The sequence below is a fragment of the Monodelphis domestica genome, chromosome 3, assembly GCF_027887165.1.
Source record: "Monodelphis domestica isolate mMonDom1 chromosome 3, mMonDom1.pri, whole genome shotgun sequence".
NCBI lineage: Eukaryota > Metazoa > Chordata > Mammalia > Didelphimorphia > Didelphidae > Monodelphis > Monodelphis domestica.
The window spans coordinates 11,571,277-11,596,000 of NC_077229.1; the positions used below are offsets into that span (position 1 = coordinate 11,571,277).

Here is a 24,724-nt window from a genome sequence, read left to right on the forward strand (position 1 = left end):
TAGGGCTTAAATACCCCTTCTGTTTAGGCTGGGCCAAAAGGCCCAAGCCCTTAGATAGCTGAGGCAAAGAAAGGAGATCAGTCCCTATTACTCACGTGACAAAAATGGAGAAACAGTCTCAGGGGCCTCCACCTCCAGCTTCCTTCAGAGCAGCTTCCTTCAGAGCAAGCACAACCTCTCAGAGCCAAAACCTCTCCAACCAACCAACTCAGTCCTCAGACCCCTCTATCTTTAAGGAAACCATCCAAGTTCCCTCCCCTCAGTTCTCACATCTACCAATCACTGTCCATGTCTTCCCTGGGCCAATGGTGGCTCTACCTTAACCCAGGACCGCCCAGAGGTCTGTGGTTTTGCACATGTATGTTGAAGGTCATATTCTCAAATAATTAAATCTTGATCCTTTGCTGCAGCCCTTCCTAAATCCTGTTAGGACTGAGTGGGGTGGAAATTGTATTTTCCAAGACTTGGTTCTGTCATTCCAAGTATCTCTATTGTATCAATTCTAAAATCAATCATGACTCAAAGAAATTCCTGTTCTATACTTAAGCATAGGTCAAAGCCCTTTCCATTGTTCAGCAAAAGGTTTCTGTCCTAAAGTAATCTTAAGAAGGGAGGAGGAGGAACCTCCCATGCCAATGGGGTTCACATTCCAATAGAGTTCCCACTATCAATAGGGAATTTTTCGAGTATGAAATTTCCCAATGGTGAAATTTCCAACATTTATAAGTCTAAGAAATTTTAAGGTTTACAGTGTTCAATCTTTTGTTGATTCAAGTCAAAAGTAGACAAAGGAGAGTTAATCCTGTCTTCACAATCTGGTGAGGTACTAAGTAGGGGTACTTAAATTATTGTTAACCAAAGTGTTAACTTAAAATAGATAAGGGGAATAAAGGATTCCCTTTCACAAATGTAAACTCAAAGAGAACAAAATATTCCCTTTAACACTATGATTCAATTTGTTTGGAAAATGGAATTTTGGAACTTCTATCCTACATCTTGCTTTTTGTGCTGTTCATAGGAATTTGTCATAAAGGAAAAGGCAGGCAGGGAAAGGTTGTCCTCATGTCTCAAAAGCACAGTGAATCACATACAAGCCCAGGGTGGGTCACTGGCTCATGCCAGAACTTCTACTCAGGGATCATAAGCCTTACTTAAAACAGGAGAGTCCTATCTCAGTTTTAGCCTGGGATCCCCACCCTGATTTCTCCTATGGGCTTCCCTCTGAGTACCTCATATAGCCACAATTAGATTTCAAGTTTACAATAGCCTCAGTCAAGAACCTAAAATCCTTTTTGCCTTACATGACAAGTCATACCTATTTCAACTTAGAGGGAATTACTCTCAATAACCCAATTTTGTTCCTAACGCTTCCATAATCCAAACAAATCTTTGTTTTACCTCTTTACTCACTCTAATAACTTCTCACTACCTCACAAATTTGTAAATATCTATTCTACTAACTTTTACTCTACTATAAATCAAATCTGTCTAGTCTCTACAACTAACCAATTTACCTCAGACCTTTAGTTTACAGTACAAATCAGATCATTTGCAGGTAAACATGATCAAATTCTAATAAATTACTTTTAAACATACATTTACATTTAAACACATACTTAAAATTTTAGCAGAATCATGTTTCCACAAAGTACATTTTTTGGTAATAATCAATATATTACAATTCAGTCAAAAATCTAGACATTCTTAAAAATATCTCAGACCCTTAGTACAGGCTCCATTTAAAATTTACAAATTTAAAATTTTTTAAATTTTTAAACTCAATCCCAGCAGTCATTTTATTTTTACTTGATGCTCACACTTCAGTAGCACATATATCAAAATAACATTTCCACATTTTAATTTGTAAATGCACATTTTAAATTATGCAGAATCTTCCACAAATACAATATAGAATCATGCATGATTTTCCAAAACTGCAGATATCAACGTTAAAAAAAATTATTGATTTATGAGAGCAAAGCTTCTCTTTGTTCTTCTTTTCTCTCTCCTTCTCTGTTGGCCATCAGAGGAACAGGGAGAAACAATGAACATTTTTCCAGCTTCTGTCTTCTAGGAAGAGCAGAGGACAAAATGCAAGATTTCTTCTCACTTAAATTATCTCAAGGTTTAGGAAACCCCAAATCCACACAGAAGTGTTCTTTTTTTAATTACTTAAACTTCATTCTCTGATCTCTACCCCATTTCTCTGGAAGAATGGAGGTGAGACAAGAGAACCTCATCAATCAGAGGTTTCCTTCCCCCCAACTTCCCCAGTGCGCACACACTAAAAGACAGACAGCCCATTCTATTAACAGCCTGCTTCAGTAATATCCCCAGGAGAAGTAGCTCCTACAGCCTCATCTTTCAGGCTGCAGCAGAACTTCACATAAGCGAATTCTTTCCGTCTTGCTAGAGCATCAGGTCTGGTATGGCTTCCAGCATCTCCAAAGCCTGGTGAAATGCGCATCATTCCAGGTCTGAGTGGAAGCCTCTGGAGGGCAGCCGCCATTCTTCAGAGCCTCTGGTGTCCCTCGATGATCACACAGTCATCCCTCTTTCCATCTAAGTCTCTCAGCTTTGCAGCCTCCCATAAACCCACTGCAGAGCTCAGATGAATTTCCGGCTTTCCTCTACTAGCTTCGGTCCTGCCCACCCAGGAGGACTGATTGGCTTCTCCGTCACCTTAGCAACAGGCTGCCTTCCAGCTGAGCGAGGTGGTACAATTGTTCTTCAGAATGAGCCAATTTGGATAAATAAAGTCAAATTGTGGAAGTCAGCTGATTATTTCGGTTTCATTGGAAGAGGGCCGAGTCCCCCAAGAAAGCCGGACCGCTGTTTAATAACAGGCGCCGCGGCACACTGGAAGTAACCTGCTTTTATAATGTTAAAGTCACAGACGGGTTAGTCCTCTCCATGGAAAGTATCAGCCTCTCCCAGATAATCCGGTCTTGGGCTTCCCATTTCCTTATTAGGCCCCGGCGGTGTGCCAGGATGTAGCCCGAGGCAGCTTCCAGGCTAAAGAAGCAGCGGGGCTGGGCGGGAAGGGGAAATGGGGGGAGAAGGCTGCAGCCCCCCAGGTTGGGGAACAATTCCTATATGACCCCTCCCCCACCGAGCCTCTACATGGAGTAGCCTAGAGAGGAGGACTGCATTTCCCAGAATGCCGGTGCATGTCTTGGCCCTCCCCCTGTGGAGGACTCCATTTCCCAGAAAGCCAATTACCTGACTTCCCCCTATTCTCGGCTCCTCCCCACCGAGGCGGCCTCCTGGCATGCTGGGAACTCACCTGGGCAATCTCAGCTCCTGGAAGGTTTGCTGCTGTTCTTCTAGGATCTTTGGTAGGTGAGAGAAGGGGAAGGAGTCAGTGGTGCTGGCGGTGGGGTGGGGGGCCGGGGCTCCCTGCTCTGGCAGCTGAGACTTTCTGCTCCGCTATTCCCCGGGCAGGGGAAGACCCGGGTGCACCCTTTGATGGTTAGTGAGCCTGGGAGTGTGGCCGAAAGCATGTGCGCATGTGCAACAAGCCGGGACTGGCTGAGGTGGTGTGCGGGGCTGTAAAAGTGTGCTGGGGGGAGGGGAGAGTCTGTGAGTGTGTGTGTCCATGTCAGTGTGCGTCTGTGTGTGTGTTCCAGTGGGAGATCCTAGAGCGACCTCCGCAGGCCGTGGGGAGCATAGATCCATTGATCCATTCAATCAGTGGGCACCTATTAGGAGCTTTCTGTGTCCCAAGCTGTCCCCTGAGGCATTTTCCAAGCTAAAGAAGAATCTGGGCACAGCTGGAGGGGAAATGGGAGGATGAACCCCCCTCCCCACCCCCAAATTCCTGTATAACTCCTCCCCCACCATGGCTCTACACCCAGGGACCCAAGAGGGACTCCATTTCCTAGAATTGTTGTCACAACTTCATGTAAACCATGTTCTTCAACCCCCACTCCATTTCCCAAAATGCCTAGTTTCTGACGTCACAGAAGTCTGGGCACCTACCCCTGTGGCATCCTCAAGGCATTCTGGGAATCTGATGTGGGTAGTCTCAGCCCCTATAAGTCTCACAGTTGTGGTGTTTGGACCCCTTTTGGGGATGAGAGCCTGAGGAGAGGGAGTGGGTACGCAGGCGCGTCCCTGACTTCCTGCCTTGGCTACTGAGACTTTCTGCTCCCAACTCCTGGGCACCAGGGAAGACCCGGGTGAACCAGTTTCACATTGCTGAGCTGGGGGTGTGGGGGGGGGTGGTCTCTATGTGTGTCTCCTTGACTTCACAGAAAAGGGACAAACATGGAAGTTCCTGTCTCAGGCCGGGCGGTTCTGTCTATACCAGGAGCCATGGCAAGGCTTTGCCCTCCCCCAGCTGGTGCCAGGAGGCCACTGGATGTGTGTGGGGTGCAGTCACTGGATGGGGGAGGGGCTGGTCCGTGTCCTTCCCCATGGAGGATGTTCAGGTCAGAACACGTGAACCTAGGCAGGGAGCAGCCAAGATCTGTGGTTCCTGTGCTCACATCCAGCAGCCATCTTCCCCCCAAATGCCAGCAACTCATAGACCAGTCAGAAACTGACAGCCCAGACCAAGTGACTGTGCCCCCCCCCCACATTCTTGTCACTGTGAGCTCGTTAATTCCTACACATCTCTATGGTAAGAGGACCTCCAAGTTCCTTGTTAAATTAAAACAGGAATGAAGGATTCCTTTTTACACAACAAATGCAGTTGCTGAATGGAATGAAGCCAAAGATGGCAGCAGAGAGGATGAGGAGGCTCCTTCCTGACCAGTTCAAAGCCCTTTACTAGCCTGAGACTCTCTGTTCTCCTCCTGTGGGGGAGACTCTCCTGGAGGCCATCAGAAGGGCCTGGGAGCTCCTCTGAGCCCTCCCCCTCTCTCCTTCCCCTCAGGTGTCCAAAGAGGAAGTCTGCCCACCTTGGAGCTCCCACTCCCTGAAGGACCACAGTCTGTCCCCAGCAGAGACCCCAGAGCCAGAGGGAATGGCCCTGGGGACCCAGAGGCCCCTGTCTCAGGTGAGTGCAGTCCATCCCCAACACTGGCCAAGCTCCCCCAGCCTGGAATCCAGCAGAACTCAGATCTATGTCTTTCCCAGTCCTCCAGGGGTGCCATCACTGCTTGTCCTTAGTGTGAGCTCAAGGGTCCATGTTGGCTGCCCTCATATCCACTGTGTTCAGTGGCTTTTCCATCCCTGGTAGCTCCTTCCTGAATGAGCCTGCCCAGGTTCCAGACAGACAGGCCCAGGCTCTGTCACTCATTCATTCATCCACCCTGGAGTGTGACATCTTTAGTTATCAGATGTAAACCTCAAAATTCCTTAGACTTATAAATATTGGAAATTTCACCATTGGGATATTTCATACTTGGAAAATTTCTTACTGATAGTCTATTGGAATGTGAACCCCATTGGCATGGGAGGTTCCTTCTCTTCCCTTCTTAAGATTACTTTAGGACAGAAACCTTTTGCTGAACAATGGAAAGGACTTTGACCTATGCTTAAGCATAGAACAGGAATTTCTTTGAGTCATGATTGATTTTAGAATTGATACAATGGAGATACTTGGAATCAATCTCCACCCTATTCAGTCCTAACAGGATTGAGTAAGGGCTGCAGCCTAGATCAAAATTTAATTATTCCAATCTCTACCCTACTCAGGTTAACAGGATTTAGAAAGGGCTGTAGCAAAGGAGCAAAGATTTAATCATTTGAAAATATGACCTTCAACAGACATGTGCAAAGCCTCTGGGCGGTCCTGGGTTAAGCTAGAGCCTCCACTGGCACAGGGAAATTGATGGACAGTGATTGGTAGATGTGAGAACTGAGGGGAGGCAACTGGGATGGTTTCCTTAAAGATGAGGGGGGTCTGGAGACTCGTGGTGGTTGAGGAGTTTGTGGAAGTAGTGACGGTGTGCTCTGGGAAGCTTGCTCTGAACGAAGCTGAAGGTGGTGCCCTCTGAGACTGTTTTTCCATTTTGGTCACGTGAGTAATAGGGACTGATCTCTTTTCTTTGCCCCAGCTATCTAAGGGCTTGGGCCTTTTGGCCCAGCCTAAACAGAAGGGGTATTTAAGCCCTATTCCCTTTTCTCCCTTTTTCTCTCTCTCTATCTCTAATTCCTTTCTTCCTCCTATTGTAATTAAGCTCCAAAAAAGACTGACGGCTGACTTGAGTTTTTCATTTAGGAATTACATAGCTGAATTCCTTGGCGACCTTAAATTAATATATATCAGTCTTTTAAAGTGATTCCCTTGTAACACAGAATCATTATAAGAGGAGCTTTTTGGTGCATTCACTGACTTTTGGAAGCCATTACAGGAGCTGGTTAGGGTAGACAGAAACCTGCCAGGACAGTGACAACATTTCAGAACACTAGGTTCCTGGAGAAACTGGAAAATCTGCCATGGATCACATTTTGTAGGTATCAGTTTTCAGTGTAGGATCACAAAGATCAGATAAATACACCCATTGATCAACTTGATGTGAATGAATTGAACCCTGGCCAGCTCTCTTCCAGGGCACAGAAAGTATGGAGGATGTTCCTGTCAGTGGGCATAAGTGCTGTGAGACACCAGCAGCCAGTAGGCTGAGTTGAGCAGGATGCTGTTGCTGTTGGTGCCCCAGAGCAGTCTTCAGAGGTTCAGGGCTCAGCGCCCTCCTGCTTCCATCCTTAGATGGAGTGATTTCCATCTGTCTAGGAGGGCAACTGTAGAGAGCAAAGATTTCTCCTTAAAATGTCCAGAGTTATTAGAGCAGCATCCTTTACCATGGGCAGGACAGTAAAAGAGAAAACATGAGTTAAATCATTTTACCAGTGAAGAACTTACTTGGGGTGCACAGATTGACATTCCTTTTTTTTTTAACTTTTATTTTCTGTCTTAGCATCCATACTGTGTATTGGTTCCAGGCAGAAGAGCAGTAAGGGCTAGGCAATGGCAGTGAAGTGATTTGCCCAGGGTCACACAGCTTGGAAATGTTTGAAGCCATATTTGAACCCAGGAACTACCATTTCTAGACCTGACTCTCCATCCACTGAGCCACTTAGCTACCCCCGGGCAGCTATCTTTAACTGTGTCTTTAAGCCAAGAAAGCAGAAAGAAGAATATCACTTTGCAGGCTTGGCAAAAATCTCAGTTCCAAACAAGGAAATTTTAGAAGGTTCTGATTGTACAGGTCACTTGAGAGAGTTTTCAGCAAGACAAAAGCAAGAGAAAATTCCAAAAGAATCAAATGAAAGAGAAGAAAAGTGTTTTGTCAAAAAAATCATTAGAAAATATACAGTCAAAGGAAGAACTGTGGGAATAGAAACACAGAAGAAAAACAACTGCTTGATCACATGGATGGGGATATAGACTCTAAAACAATCTCCCTAATGCAAATATCAATAATATGGAAATAGATGTTGATCAATGACACATGTAAAATACAGTGGAATTGCTCATCGGCTATGGGAGGGAGTGGAGGAAGGGGAGGGAAAGAACATGAATCTTTTAACCATAGAAAGATACTCTAAATTAAATAAAATTTTTCAAATTAAAAAAAAAAACATCAGAAAAAGGAAAATCAGAAAGTTCCCCAAATTCCTTTTTCTTAAGAGAAAAAAAGATAAAATAGACCATCTGAGGTGGATTTGGCTTAAGGTATTACTATGATGGTCTTAAATCTTCTGTTTATCCTCTCAGCTTCTAAATAGTAGAAATGAGTGTACAGAGAGAGTAATCCAGAAAGCAAAGTTCATCCAATAGCAATTGAGAATATTAACCAATATCAGGCTACTTTGCAATATAGTCATCTATCTTCATCATCAAGAAACTACATCTCAGATTTCTCATGGCCCACGTGGTTCTCTGAGGTTCAAAAAGCATCTTTTTTCAAACAGTCAGGGATAGGTCTCCTAGTAGATTTACTTCTTTGATTCCCTTTTTCTTGTGTAATTAATTATATACCACATTAATTATATACAAGTAGGGGTGTTCAAGCTCTCATTGATTAATTTAAAAATAGGCAAGGGGAGAGTCAGTCCCATCTTCATAATTCCCCTTTAAATCCTTTGGGAGACTAATCTCCCAAAAGGATCATTAAACCCAATCCACTTGTACCTCTAAAGATCTTCTAGCTAAAGGTACATAAAATATTGCACCTTCTAAGAGGAAAATACAATAGTTAGAGATAAGAGGGAACTAGGAGAGAGAGAGAGAGAGAGAGAGAGAGAGAGAGAGAGAGAGAGAGAGAGAGAGAGAGAGAGAGAGAGAGAGAGAGAGAGAGAGAGCGCAAAACCAGTGTTTGCTAGGTGCATTTAAGAGTTAAATTAATATCCAGTACTTCGAGTATTATTTTATAAAGTTTATTATCTGACAAATAGTAGAACCATGTGACTTAAGTTTTCTACCTGCTCAAAAACTCCACTCCACCAAACCACCAATACAGGAAGAAAAGAGCTAAACAGGGAACTCCACCCTATCTATCTTTTATCTAAGTCAGCAGGTAATGGCAGGAAGTGAGTGGGCTCCTGGGTAATGTAGTTCAGAGATACAAGATTTCTAATTACATACTCATTGACAAAAAGCAAATTATGGGGCAGTCCCCTTTGGCATAAGAGTTTACAGTCAGAATAAATGTGTTCAACCCCCTTTAGTTCAATTGCATCTCCAATTTGATTCTGGATCTTCTTATGCAGTGTAGGTTTCTTTATGGCACTTTCTCCAAACAGTTCATTTTCTTGATTGAAGAAGTTAGCAAACTTCTTTTCCTGAAAATTTTCTCAAAGCTTTCTAAATTTTGGATTTTACAAAAATTATACAATACCCCCTGAAGAGGATGCTGACCAACACCAGATCAACTCAGGATATATGGTTCAATTATGGAGTATTTGAGTCAAGCATCAAAAGAAAATTCAAAAACATTAAAAAATTACATTTGGGGAGAAAAAATCAAACCCAAAATATCAAAATCTATAAATATAAAAAATTTCTGAGCAAACAAGAATAAATCCATAACAGGTTCTTCAATCAGATAAATGCAGTAATCAGGATAAATGCAGTAATATTGCATTTACCCATGGGCATCCAGGACTATAGGAAGTTGACAGATTGTAAGAGAGAAAAAGGACTACATTTTTTGTATACGAGGGAAGCATGTTTCCTTGGTCTGATTTTACCTTCACTCAAGATAAATGAGCCAAAATGGTAGCCAAACTTAGGTACTTGTCAGAATGTGGCTGGCATCTCATGTGTGTCAAATAGTTGCAACCTCAAACAAGTCCTTTGTCTTGGCACAGACCTTATTAATCCCACTGGGATTGGTTAGCCTCCTTGACCTTGTGCTCATAGGCACTGTGCAGATAAATTTTGTGCTTCTTTGGCACTGTGCAGTGGTTCTTTTGTGATCCCTTCTCCTACAATCAGACACAATCATTAATCACAGTCAATGGCAATTTTCCATAGTCCAAATCTTTGGGGTATTCATTGATATTAGAGCAAATAGATATTTTAAACTTATTCTACAAAATAAAAAAAGATTAATATTAATTATTTGTACTTTAAGTACAAGAAATGCGAATGAAAAAATCAAATATTCTATTGAAAATAAAAAAGAAAAGCAATAAAAAACAAAAAATTCAAGAATACAATGTGTCAACCAAAAGAGGGTCCACTTGTCTATGAACTTTTATCTCAAATGCATGTGCCAGGATACAGTCAATCATTGTCAATAGAAGGTACTCTCACTAATACACTGTGGTATAATCGAACGTAATGGACTTCTCCATTAGTGGCGGTGTAATGTCCCTGAACAACTTGCAGGGATCCAGGAGAAAAAAACACCATTCATAAGCAAAGGATAAACTATGGGAGTGGAAACACCGAGAAAAAGCAACTGCCTGAATACAGAGGTTGAGGGGACATGACAGAGGATAGACTCTAAATGAACACTAATGCAAATACTATCAACAAAGCAATGGGTTCAAATCAAGAAAACATCTAATGCCCAGTGGACTTATGCGTCGGCTATGGGGGGTGGGGGAGGGAGGAAAAGAAAATGATCTATGTCTTTAACGAATAATGCTTGGAAATGATCAAATAAAATACATTAAAAAAAAAAAAGAAGGTACTCTCTTTACATGTAAGCAATTAATCTAAGAGTCCTTTTCTCCAATTTTTACAGCTGAGGGAGTGATGAACAGTACTTGAAACAGACCTTCCCAGGCAGGCTGAGTTGCTCTAGTGTGCTGGAAGTTCTTTATGTACATCTGTCTCCTGGTTTTAGGTTGTGAATTTTAAAACTCTCCATCTTGCTTGTTCTAGCACAAAAAAATTGTGCACACCCACACTACACGGGCATGTGGTAGTCAATGACAAATCAGAAATAACTAACTGCCCACCTGGGCTGTCCTAAGCCAAGCTTGAGCCACCATTGGCACTTGTGAGGCACAGGAAGTGATGGAGAAAGCAGCCTCTGGAATTCCCTCACTTCCTGTGGACAGGGCAAGATGCCAGTTGGTGTGAGGAGCTTGAACAGGAAGGAGGCCCGCAGACAGCTTCCCTTCAGATCGGTCATGTGAGTCAAGGACTGATTCCTTTCTACCTTGGCCCTTTGGGCCTAAACTCCCTCTGCCTTGGTCAGAGGTTGAGTAACCCCTTTCCTTTTTCTCCTCTCTCCTTCTCTCCCTCTCCTTTTCCATACTCCCATTGTGATTAAATCTCCATAAACTCCATTCTGACTTGAGTGTTTAATTTTAGGAATTTCATAAGTAAATTCCTTGGCAGCCATAGTTTTAATATTATAACAATCTTAAAAGGTGAAATTTTCACTACAACAATCTTAAAAGGTGAAATTTTCACTACAACAAGGTCATGAAGTGAAAAAATCCCTGGTTCTGCTAGTACTGCAGCTCCGGATTAATGGAGTTCTCACAATTTGTTCTGCAATTCCTGTATATAATTCATTATGGTATATCATTAACTACATTCAGATGAAGAAGATATTACACAATTATTCCACACTAATTATATTTAGGAAGAATGAGATATTCCAGAGACTCCACTTTATATATGATTTCTCTGTAATCTATTTGATTAGCATTAACGAACAGTTTAATCACCAATTCACTTTGTTGTTTGGATTGACAGTATATAACAAAAAAAACAGTTACATCTTAAAATTTGAATTGTGCTCCTGTTTTCCACTTTACCTCCAAACTCAGGAGTAATTAGGTGGAAACATTACTTTTCCACAGGAAATGGCAAAGTGTAAATACTGAGTCAAAAAGGGATTCTACCCCCAGATGTGCTCAGAATCACCCCTTCGAGTTCTGCCAGACAAAGATCTCCACCTGTAACTGTTTCAGATCAAAATCCTTCTGAGTAACTTGTGGCTTTTCTCTGGAATGGTGGAATGTGTTTCATCCCACCAGTTTTATTTTATTTTCTTTTAATTAGAACTCATCCTGGCATAAAGATCAGTTATTTAATATAATTGCTCTGAAAACTCCTCATGGTTTCCTTTTTATTCTTTAATTGTAAAATGTAATGTGTACACTTAATACAGTCTGTGAAACTCCTTAAGAATTTCATTAAAATGCTTGATTTTAAGACCACGTCCTCTCCTGCTTGCAAATTGTGACATTCTGAGGCCTGGCAATTTTATAAATTTAAGCTTTCCCAGGTATTACAAAAGGTTTTATGATTTAAGATTGAATTATCATCTGTGTAATTTTGATTTTGCATTGTCAAGGGTTTCTTAAGACTGTGTTAATAGGTTCACTAATAATTACTTTCTTCATCAAAAACCATCCCTACATATGATGATTCTGTGGTTAAATTTCAGATTTCTGAGCACCTTTGTTCAGTTAATGCTGTGTTCAAATTTCCATTTTGATGTATTTTAGGAATAATTTTTCTGTTACTTATCTTTCAGAATATTATAAAATCACTTTAACTATTGCACATTTTGTATACACTTGACCATGCTTATAGCATGCTCCTATTTACTCTTCTTTTATTTTAAACATTGATCTGATAATGGTAGCAGTAGAGAAAAATACATGTGAATCTGATCCAAAAAGAGAATGAAATGATAGTTTCTTCATCTGGTAGAATTTATGTGATTGAAACCTGTTAGATTAAGCCTATATCTTTGAAGGTTAAAGAAATAAATAGAAAAAGGTAGGAAAAAATAAATGAAAGGTCAAAGTGTTTGAAACTTCTTCCTATATAAAGATTTTTACTTTTTAATGTAGTGTGTTATGCCTAAGCAAAGAAGTCTCTCATTTAATATTGTCAGGGATGCTTTGATCATTGATATTTAATTTAATAAAATGGTTGAATGATTGAAAGACAGAAATCCTTAGACTTAATATCTTCAAAGAATCATAGTGTTAACCGCAGCCTTTAAAAGGGTTTAAATTGTTAAACATATCATGATTAAGCTCCATTCTGGTAAATTAAAATAAGACTTGACTTATGTTTTTAACTTTTAAAATAATTTTCTAAATGGAATCATCCCTTACTAAAATAGCCAGTCTGTTGATAAGAGATATATTAGAATTATCAATTTAGACAACAGTCCAGCCCTATTATCAACAACCTAGAGAGTGAAAGGTTGTTTAAGATCAACAAGTAATTAACTTTGCCTAGTAAACCAGATAAGAGACAATCTTGAATTACTAACTGCTGAATTGAATGCATTAATTCAACAATCTGTAATATCAGAAATTTATTACCATCTTTATAGATGGAAGAGGCAAGTAAGCACCAAGATTTTTCCCAGTTAAGGAAAAGTGTTTACCGATTCATTTAAACCTGTAAATGTAACATATAACATCTATGAATTAGTTTGGAATACTATTAAAATATATACTTTTAGAATAATAATAATAATTATTATTATTATCATTATTATTATTACTGATATTATTATTTCTTTAAGTTCTGGCTAATCAAACCAAAGAAACACTAAGACTAATGAATAAGAGAGATATACTAAACTATGCTTGTACCAAACACAAAAAATAAAGTAAATGAGGACTTCAGAGATAGGGCAGGTAGAACAGTGGGGACTATGAGGAAGTACCCAGAGAAGATAAGTTCCAAACAAGAAGCTATCTGCTGTCCTTTGTACTAAGGTCTCTGCATTCTTCCCTTAGAGCCCAGATTTCTCTGCTTTCCTTTGGGCCTGAAATCTTTCTGCCTTCTGGTTCTGAGTATACCTGAATGAGGACCTTTTCCTAGAGGTAGTGCCTGCCTTTTCCACTAAAATTCATCTTTCTTGTCTAAATTCTGTGAATGTCCTTCAGTTAGATCAGGAGCAGTTTTCCTTCCCAGACCTGGCTCCATGGGCTTTTCTCTGCCCCAGCTACTTTTGTGGGAGAGTGAGTTTTGTTTTGTGAGAGGGACTGTTGGTTCTGACCCAAAGAATGGTAGCTCAGACACATTCCTCCCAAGATAGAAAGGTGTCTGTTGAAGGGTATTACACATAGTGTAGCCATTTGAGATGAACAAAAGCCATTGCAGGGGAGTAGAATATCTCCTGAATGGGTGTAGAGGACAGTGGAATGGTCTCTGTAGTATTTCAAGTTTCTGTATTTTATTGAGGATCTGGGGTATTGTATCTTCCTATGCTTGGAAACTCTCAGCCATTCTTCAGACTATTCCTCTCCTCGATGTCCCAGGGGCATTCTAGGCTGAAAAATAGGGAATGGGTCAGGAAGGGGGTGAAATGGAAGATTATCCAATATCAAGTATATCCTATGTTTTTCATGGAGCAGATAGGATAGATTTTGGAAACTGTCAACTAACCACATTAAATGACCAGTCAAAGAAATTCTGCCTCTTGAGAATTCCAGTCATTACACTGTCAGTGTCTTTCTTTTGAATAATTCAAACACCAAAATATTTTTAATATATTCTTTTCCTCATCATACTTACTCTTCTTCCTATGTAACTAAATATAAAATGACTGACTATATTCCAGCAACAAAATTATCATAAAGCAAAGACCGAATGTTTTGGTTATGGCACATCATACCCAGTGGTTCTCCAATTGTAATAGTGAGGGGGACTTAAAAGATGAAGGAACCAGAGAACAGCTATTTTTAAGACTGAGTTCTGTGTCACACTTCCTGTCCCCTTCCCCTTGGAGCTGAGCAGATTACTAATGGAGTCACTCAGTCAGACCAGACTCAAGGGTAAGTCTGAATTTTCCTTCAACCTTCTAAACTTGATGGATTGAATTCCCCTTTCTACTACATAGACTCTGAAACAACCCTATATGTTGATATAATTCAAAGTATCTAATTTATTTTAAAGGGAAAGGAGAGGGTAGAGGGAAAAAGAAAGGGAGGTCCCTGCTATATATTGCCTATGGCAACTTTTGAGGGATTGACCAAAACTCTCTTCAGGGAAAATGGCTTTGAATTTCTCCTAAGGGAAATATAGTCTCTAAACCAAAGGTTGTCTCCAATTGGGCAAGAAACTTCATTCAGTTCAGTTCAGGCAAAAAGGGTTTCAGAAGAGTATTTCTCAGAGTCCTAGACCAGAAGACTACTAGAAATCTTTCTGGCTCCAACTGGTTTTTGAACTTGGAACTCTCTCATCCTCTGAATGTTTCATTTGACCCTCCTGGATCCATCTCCTTCAAATTTCAGATTTCCTTTACTTTGGGCCATTTCTCTTGATTATACCACTGTGATTTTTAGATTTACTCCAGTCTGCTTAGTCTTTAGAATTCTAGCAACCAGGAATGTATACATCCCCACTTAAGGATTAAATGTAGGGGAGGGTGGCCTATGACCGACATGTGATGGCAAGTGACAAATGAGAAACAACTGACTGACCCCCCTGGGCTTAAGCCAAGCTTAAGCTACCATTGGTACATGTGAGACACAGGAAGTGATGTAAAAAACTGCCTATATATTTTGTGTCATATACTGTGAGTGCTCTCAGCAGCTTTGGGAGCTCTGGGTGGTGTTTGGCATGCTTGCAGGGTTTGGCTCTATAGCATAGTTTAGGGGAGGCATCTTCCCTGAGCAACTTTGGTGAGTGATAAGGCTGATTCCTCCTTTCCTTGACCTCTTGAAAGGCACTATCCACTGAGGAGACCCCTCATCTTGGAGGAGGCCTCATGGCTGGAAGCCAAGCTAGAATTAATCTTCTGAGAAGGCCCTTGGCTGAGGCCTCTGAACTCCTGCCTGGCTCAGACCAGGCCAGAGCAGTCCAATTACCTTTTCCTCTTCTCCTTAATTTCTTCCTTCTATTATAATTAAACCATTGTAAAATCACAAACTGACTTGAGTATTTCATTGGGATTGAATTTTAATCCCTGGTGAGCACTAATATGATATATTCAGTCAACAACCCTAATTTTACCCTTACCAGTCTGGCTAATCCATGAAGGTTGTGAAAGTACCCTAAAATCTCTGTGAAACTTCCTTCCTCTTTCTCTCTTTATACCCCCCTCAAGTCAGTCTTTTAAGTATCTAACTCAGCAGTTCAAAACACAGCTTTAAGATCAGGTGAGTATAAAACTTTTTTTTCTCCTCTTTTTTTTCCTTAATTTGAATTGAACACAGCCATTTTTTAACCTTAAGCGGCAGGACCCTGAGGTCTTAGCTGGGGAAGCTGTTTCCAAATCTTCCTTCCCTTAGGGAACAAACAGCCCAATTGGCCACCCCTCACTGACAATACTAGCTGGCTAGATTACTCTTAACTAGGAGTGAGGAAAACCTGGAGAAAGTTTTGGCCTTGTCCTGCTCCTGGAGGTATACTTTCCTTTTTTTTCCCCAAGCCCCCATGAGTCTCTAGTTTTTTAAAATTTAAGTGAAAAGTAAAAAGCCTGGTGAGGCCAGCTAGGAAAAGCAGACCCTTTGCTCAAAGGGAAATGGTTTAACCCTGAAGGGGAATGAGAAAAGACTTGTGACCCCTTCCAAATCAAACAAGGACTCAGCCTTAGCCTCAGGCAAAAGGCTTTGTTTTCTGTCCTTTTATGCCCTAGAAGAGTTGATTGGATTAAAGGGCTTTAAAAGGAGACTAAACCCAGATCTTGTTTTCACTCCCTGACTTTAACCCATAGCCAATATCAACATCTACTGATTAAACCAAAATTATAAATAAATATATATGTGTGTATATATAAATGAATACTACATTCTACGAAATTTTCATGGTGATTCAAAAATTAGGGACATTAAAGATTTCAGAATGCCTCCCATTTCTTATGTTCTTAGGTCATTTCATTTTTATACTCCTAAATATTATGACAAGAAATGCTACCTTGAGAAAATTTGATGCTAAAATTCAGGGAAACCTACAAAACCGATTAGATAAATGCTTCTCACAGGGTCAAGTGACAAATACTGACCCCACCCAAAACATGTCTGACCCTTACAAACCTGCTTCTGAATCTCTAAGTGATGAAATTCCTTCCCCTGAAATGGAGATGGAAAACACCCCTCCTATAGCTCAGCTGCCACTCTGCTTCTCTCATGGTCTGCAAATCTTGGCTGAACTGACTTCCTAAGAAATTTCTCCTGAAATCCCAGTTTCTCCTGTTCCTTCTTCCACCCAAAAACCAATTCCAGCCCCATGGAAATCTCATCCTTCCAAAGAAATTTCTAGTCAAACTGATTCACCCTTACCAAATTCAACTAGAGGCCTTTTTTCTCTAAGAGAAGTACCTGATATAGGACGCAATGGGGATGTGGTGACTCTAAGGCACCATATACTGTTTATTCCCCAAGAAATAAACGAATTTACACGAAATGTTCCAACATATGAACACGATCTCTTAATGGTAAGGAAAAAGATGACAGACATATCTTTTTCAGTTTAATCCATCTTACAAAGGAGTTGAAAACTTAGGCTTTCTTAACGGAACATGAGAAAAGTAAAATAATTTCTCAAGTCAATAAAGTCCGGGGTACAATGCAGCACAGTGGCCATCTCAAGATCCCAAATGGAACTTTAACAACTCTGAGGATTATTTACAACTATATCGTTGTAGGGAGGCCATTCTAACTGCTATGAGAGAGTACTCTGAAAGGACGGATAAGTGGATGGAATTTGAAAAACTTAAGCAAGATGATGATGAGACACCCTCCAGATTCATGGAGAGAATAATTGAGTTTGGGGAGTCAATACCTAGATTTTGACCTTTCTAAAGAAAATTACATAAAGCAAATTAAATTAGAAGATACTTTGTCAATAACTTGCAAAGTGATCAAGTATTATTTTAGAATTATTTAGAATCAGTGCCCAAGTTGATCTGAAATGGATCTTGATGATTTGAGGAAAACTGTTGTATATATTTCAAAGGGAAACAAAGAATAATAGGAAGAGATTAATGATCTCATTGAGAAAATGAGGAAAGAATTGAAATATTTAAGAGATAAGATTGATAAACTGGAAAAAGGGCATGATACTCAACCAATGGTACTCCCCCTCACCAAGAATCTAATTATCAATCCATTACCTGCCAATTCTGTTAGAAGAAAGGCCACAGAATGATGGAGTGTAGAAATTTATTCAAGGCAATCAGAAATAATATGCAGTTTAATAACAACTATAGAAATAATAATTATAGAAATAACTATAATAATGATAATATAAACCACAGCTTTAGTAATAATAACTATAGGAATAGAAATTGGGAAAATGATAACTGAAACCAAATGACTCCACAACATTATAACTTAAGTAGAGCTCATCCAAAAACTACTAAGGGTGCTAATACCCCATTGATGAGGGGGGACACAGGAATCAGAGGATACAACCTTTGATTTTCCTGACCCTGATGTCTTACTACCCATTGTCCCTATCTGCTGCCCCCCCCAATACTGATAAGCCCCATGTTACCTTAAAGGTGGGTAACACCTATTATGATTGTCCTTTTGGACACTGGAGCTACCTGGTCTGTATTAAAGAGTACACCTGATTTATGTTGCAATTACATTTCCTCAGAAAATGTAATGGAAGTGTCAGGGATACCCCCAAAGAGTTAAAAAGATTTCCCCTAGGATGGTGTCTGTAGGATCCCTAGAAGTACCAACATTCTTTCCTCTTGATGCCTTACTCCCCTTTAAATTTTCTGCAGAGGGACCTTCTATGCAAACTCAGAGTCACAATAACTTGCTCCCCAGATGGTTCCTTATCATTGGACATACTTGAGGAATCTTTGAATTTACTCCCTGTACTTCTCTCAGAGAGCCAGGAGGGGAAAAAGCATCACACCTTTACAATACCTGCAGATATACCTGAGTCTCTTTTGGCCACATCTTCTTCCAGTGTAGGCTTACTTAAGTCGGCTGTTCCTGTGCAGATAAAAACTAAATCTAGCCCACTTTCTTTTATTCCTCAGAACTCTCTCTCAAAGGAGGCAATTGAGGGTATTACCCCAGTAATAAACTCATTAATTGACAAGGGAATAATAATCCCTTGTAAACCTGAATACAATTTGCTCATCCAGCCCGTTAAAAAGACCAAAAATAGGGCCCGTTGGCAAGCACATCTATAGATTTATACAGTATTCGAGGGCTGTGAACAATCACATTATAAAGAGACACTCCATAATTTCCAACATAAATACTATCATTTCTTCTATTCCTAGTATATCTACATACTTTATAGTAGTGGATTTGTGCTCAGCCTTCTTTTCCATACCCATACATGAGGATTCCAGGCTTATCTTTGCTTTAACCTGGAAGGGCTATCAGTATACATAGAGTCGTTTGCCCCAGGGGTAAGTGGAAAGCCTGAATTTATTCGCACAAATTTTGAGCCAAGACACATATAATATAAAATTTAAAAATAGCAAATTAATCAAATACATAGATGATCTACTTCTGGCTTCAACAGATGCAGAAGCATGTCAGGAAGATAGTGAACATCTATTTTTGGAACTGCACAAAAGAGAGCATGAGATCTCAAAGAATTAAGTTCAGTGGTTTCTTCCCAAAGTGGAATATTTGGGGTTCATCCTGACTGCGGATGCCTGTTCTATTTCTCCCAAATTAATTAAAAATTTTCAAAAATTAAGCATACCTACCACTAAGAAATAGTTAAGAGCTATTTTAGAAGCAATGGGGTTTTGTAGACAATGGAGTTCTTGCTATGGGGAAATTACTAAACTGCTTATAGCACTAATGAGATTTGGATACTAAACCCCTCAAATTAGAGCCAGAACACCTGTCAGCTCTATGAGATCTAAAAAAGGCTATCCTGTCTGCCCCTGCTCCAAGCATCCCAGATTACAACAAGCCATTTACTTTGTATGAACATGAGCAAAGAGGGGTAGCTTCAGGTGTTTTAAATCAAACTTTGGGACCTTCTCAGTGCCCAATTGCTTATTTGGCCCAGCTGGACCCAGTAGCTTCAGGAGCACCACCATGTCTTAGAGGTGTAGCTGCTACAACTTTACTAGTGAAAAAAAAAACTGTTGATCTAGTATTAGGATGCCCATTAACAATTATATGCCTACATGAGGTAGAAGCATTGTTGCTAAGGCATAGAACACAAGCATTTTCTGATCAGCAAATTACAAGGTATGAAATAACCTTGTTAAACAACAAAAATATTACTCTAAAATGCTGTACAACTCTTAACCCTGCCACCTGGCCTCCAGATTTACTAACTTCAGGAGAACAATTACACAGTTGTGAAACACTAGTGTCCATGACAGAAAAACCTCGAGGTAATCTCTTGAACACTCCCTTAGACAACCCAGATCTCTTATTTACTGATGGTTCTTCTTTTATGAGGGATGGCATATGCTCCACTGGAGCTGCTGTAGTCACAGAATTTGCCGCTGAGTGGTTAGCTTCACTGCCCTCTAATATTAGCGCTCAAAGTGCAGAACTCATAGCCCTGAAACACACCTGTATAATTGCCAAGGATAAAAAGGCAACAATTTATACGAATTCTAGATATGCTTTTGGCATTTGTCATTCAGTCGGCATGCTATGGCTCCATAGAGGAATTTTAGCCTCAACTGAAAAATCCGTACCTAATGCAGAAATTACTAAGGAAGTTCTGCTCGCCAGCTGCCCAAAGCCCTGGCTGTAGTTCATTGCTCTGCCCATACAGGTGGCACTGACCTTATCTCTAGGGGAAATGATCGAGCAGATACTGCTGCAAAACTAGCAGCCATAAAAGGGCCTGAATTAATTTTAACATTAACAACCACTGATGACTTAAATTTATCACTTAACTATAATGAAAAGGAAGTGGAAAAGTGGAAGCAAAAATTCAAAACAAAACAGATTAATGGAATATGGGTGTCATCTGAAGGAAAACCCCTGCTCCCTAGAAGTTTCTATCATCACATTTGCCAATCTGTTCATAAGAATGGTCACTTTGGTACCCAGGGTATCATGGACTCTGTTAAAAGGGTATGGATAGTCCCTGATATAACTACTACAGCCTCTAAAGTGTGTACAGCTTGCTCTACCTGCCAAGCATATAACGAACATGCCTTTCATAGCAAAGCCTTTGATGAGCATCCTCTGGCTTACACAACTTTTGAGCACCTACACATCGATTTCATAACAATGCCAATGGCTGGACATTATAAATTTTATCTAGTCATTATAGAGCAACCAAACAATTGCCCAGAAGCATTTCCTACAGCCCAAGCCTCAGTGGCTTTTGCTGCTAAAATGCTTTTTAAAAAATATTTATTTAGTCAATTTAGAACATTATTCCTTGGTTGCAAGAATCACATTATTTCCCTCCCACCTTTCCCACAGCCGATGTGCAATTTCATTGGGCATTACATGTGTTCTTGATCTGAACTTATTTCCATGTTGTTGGTGTTTGCACTAGGATATTCATTTAGAGTCTATATCCCCAGCCATATCCCTTCAAGCCATGTAGTTAAGCAGTTGTTTTTCTTCTGTGTTTCTACTCCCACAGTTTTCCTCTGAATGTGGATAGTTTTTTCTCATAGATCCCTTCAAGTTGTTTAGGATCACTGCATTGTCATTAAAGGAGAAGTCCATTACATTTGATTGTACCACAGTGTATCAGTCTGTGTACAATGTTCTCCTGGTTCTGCTCCTTTCGCTCTGCATCAATTGCTGGAGGTCATTCCAGTTCCCATGGAATTTCTCCAGTTTATTATTCCTTTGAGCACAATGGTATTCCATCACCAACATATACCACAATTTGTTCAGCCATTCCCCAGTTGAATGGCATCCTGTCATTTTCCAATTTTTTGCCACCACAAAGAGTGCAGCTATGAATATTCTTGTACAAGTCTCTTTCCTTATTATCCCTTTGGGGTACAAACCCAGCAGTGGTATGGTAGATCAAAGGGCAGACAGTCTTTTAGCACCCTTTGGGCATAGTTCCAAATTGCCCTCCAGAATGGTTGGATTAATTGACAATTCCACCAGCAATGCATTAATATCCCGACTTTGCCACATCACCTCCAGCATTCATTACTTTCCTTTGCTGTCATGTTAGCCAATCTTCTGGGTGTGAGGTGATACCTCAGAGTTGTTTTGACTTGCATCTCTCTGATCATCAGATTTAGAACACTTTTTCATGTGCTTATTAATAGTTTTCATTTCTTTAACTGAAAAATGGCTATTCATGTCCCTTGCCAATTTATCAATTGGAAAATGGCTTGAATTTTTGTACAATTGATTTATCTCTCCATAAATTTGAGTAATTAGACCTTTGTCAGAGGTTTTAAACTGTTATGAAGATTGTTTCCCAATTTCTTATTTCCCTTCTAATTTTGGTTGCATTGGTTTTGTTTGTACAAAACCTTTTTAAGTTGATGTAATCAAAATTATTGATTTTACATTTTGTGACTTTTTTTCTAGGTCTTGCTTGGTTTTAAAGGCTTTCCTTTCCCAAAGATCTGACATGTATATTATTCTGTGTTCACCTAATTTGCTTATAGTTTACTCCTTTATATTCAAGATATTTACCCATTCTGAGTTTATCTTGGTGTAGGGTGAGACGTTGATCCAAACCTAATCTCTCCCATACTGTCTTCCAATTTTCCCAGCAGTTTTTTATCAAATAGGTTTTGGTCCCAAAAGCTGGAATCTTTGGGCTTATCATATATTGTCTTGCTGAGGTCCCTTACCCCAAGTCTATTCTACTGATTCTCCTTTCTATCTCTCAGCCAGTACCAAATTGTTTTGATGACCACTGCTTTATAGTATAGTTTGAGATCTGGGACTGCAAGACCTCCTTCCTTCGCATTTTTTTTCATGATTTCCCTGGATATCCTTGATCTTTTGTTCTTCCAGGTGAACTTTGTTATGGTTCTTTCAGTAAAAAAGTTTTCTGGTAATTCGATTGGTATGGAACTAAATGAGTAAGTTAATTTGGGTAGGATTGTCATTTTTATTATGTTAGCTTGTCCTACCCATGAGCAGTCGATGTTTTTCCAATTGTTTAGATCTATTTCTTAGTCTATTTCTTCCTCAACATAGGCAATTCATATTTTTGTATCTATTCATCAATATCACCTAGATTGCCGTATTTATTGCCATATAATTGGCATAATATTTTTAATGATTGTCTTAATTTCCTCTTCATTAGAGGTAAGGTCTCCCATTTCATCTTGGGTACAGTCAATTTGGTTTTCTTCTTTCCTTTTTTTAATTAGATTGACCAGTACTTTGTCTATTTTATTTGGGTTTTTTTTTTTTCAGAGTACCAGCTTCTAGTCTTATTTATTAAATCAGTAGTTCTTTGACTTTCCATTTTATTAATTTCTCCTTTGATTTTTAGGATCTCTAATTTAGTCTTCATCTGAGGATTTTTAATTTGTTCACTTTCTAGTTTTTTAATTTGCATGCCCAATTCACTGACCTCTCCCCTCTCTAATTTGTTAATATACGAACTCAAGGATATGATTTTCCCCTTGAGTACTGCTTTGACTGCATCCCATAGATTTTGAAAGGATGTCTCATCATTGTCATTTTCTTCAATGAAGTTATTAATTGTTTCTATGATTTGTTCTTTAACCAATTTTGGAGAATTGAATTGTTTAATTTCCAATTAATTGTTTATTTGCCTCTCCATGTACCCTTACTAATTATTATTTCCATTGCATTGTGATCTGAGAATATTGCATTTATTATTTCTGCTCTTTTGTACTTGTTTGCAATGTTTTTATGCCCTAATAATACATGGTCAATCTTTACGAATGTACCATGTGCTGCTGAAAAGAAGGTGTATTCCTTTTTTTCCCTTTTTGTTTTTCTCCACATATCTACTAACTCTAATTTTTCTAAGATTTCATTTACTTCTCTTACCTCTTTCTTACTTATTTTTTGGTTTGATTTATCTAGTTCTGATAGAGGAAGGTTCAGGTCTCCCACTAGTATAGTATTTGTATTCATCCTTGAGCTCCACTAGTTTCTCCTTTAGAAATTTGGATTCTATACCATTTGGTGCATACATGTTGAGTACTGACATTTCCTCATTGTCTATACTGCCTTTTATTAGGATGTAATTACCTTCCCTATCTCTTTTAAGTAGATTTATTTTTACTATGGCTTTGTCAAATATCATGATTATGACTCCTGCCATCTTTTTATCTGTTGATGCCCAATAGATTTGACATTGATTCAGATAGGGGAAATCATTTTATTGATTCTGTTCTAAATCAGATATATTCTTGCTTAGGAATAACAACCAAATTTCATATATCATCCCCAGAGCTCAAGCCAAGTTGAAAGAATGAACAGAGAACTTAAAACTATGATTGGCAAATTATGTACTGAGACACATTTAAAATGGCCTGAAATTCTCCCTCTGGCCCTATTTTATCTGAGAAGCAGGTCCAGAGGAGACCTACACATCTCACCATTTGAGATGCTTTTTGATCATCCACCTATACAGGCTAAGCCTTTCTCCCCTACATATACATCATTTTTAGGGGGAGATACTAGTATTGCTTCCTATATACAGGAATTACAGCACAAACTGCGTTAACTCCATGAATCCGGAGCTGCAGTACAAGCCAGACCACTAGACTTTTTACTTCATGACCTGAACCCAGGAGACAAGGTGTATATTAAGAATTTCAAGCGTACTGGAGCAACTCAGCCTCCTTGGGAAGGGCCATTCCAAATAGTTAACTACTCCAACATCTATAAAGATTAGAGAGAAGGACTATTAGATTCATTGCTCACATGTAAAGAGAGCATCTTCTATTGAGACTGATTGACTTTATCCTATCACATGCACTGGAGATAATAATCCATAGACAAGTGGATACTGTTTTTTGGGAACACATTAAATTTTTTAATTCTAATTTTTTATTGCTTTTCTTTTCTTTTCTTTTGATTAGAATTTTTGATTTTTCCCTTTTTCTCATTTCTTGTACTTAAGGTACATACAATTAATATTATGTTTTATTCTGCAGTAATATAACTTAATATACATCCTTGCAATAATATTAATGCATACCTAAAGTTTTAGTCTGTGGAAACCTGCCATTTATTGATAAATATTATGGGACTGTGATTAATGTTTGTGTCTGATTCTAGGAAATGGGATAAAAAAAGGAGCTCAGACTTCATCTATACAGTGCCACAGAAGCGCAGACTTAACCATGAATAGTACCAAAAAGAGCACACAGGTCAAAAAGAAAGAAACCAATCCAGGTAGGATTGATGAACTTCTAAGCCATTACAAAAGGACTTGAACCTAGAGTGAGACTCGAGGTTGAGCCACATGACATATGATAAGGACATAGGACTTCCTTGTATCCACACTCTTTGT

The 24,724-nt window shown here is 39.4% G+C and overlaps 1 protein-coding gene across 6 annotated transcripts in view; it reads left to right on the plus strand.

Annotated features, from left to right (window-relative positions):
• Nucleotides 1-1,532: 1,532 nt before the first annotated feature.
• Nucleotides 1,533-24,724, plus strand: part of LOC103097350 (zinc finger protein 883-like) — a 31,622-nt gene continuing 8,430 nt past the window's right edge. For 3 of the 6 annotated variants that reach the window (XM_056821297.1, XM_056821298.1, XM_056821299.1), the window contains exons 1-2: nt 4,879-5,002; nt 24,490-24,606. Coding sequence is in view for 3 of the 6 variants with exons in the window: in XM_007490820.3 (XP_007490882.2) it covers nt 3,171-3,338; nt 4,880-5,002 (291 nt within the window). In the remaining 3 variants the exon portion in view is untranslated. Of the gene's footprint in view, nt 3,343-4,878; nt 5,003-24,489; nt 24,607-24,724 lie in introns of those variants that run through there. The other 3 variants (XM_007490820.3, XM_016433076.2, XM_016433077.2) reach the window with 3 other exon arrangements.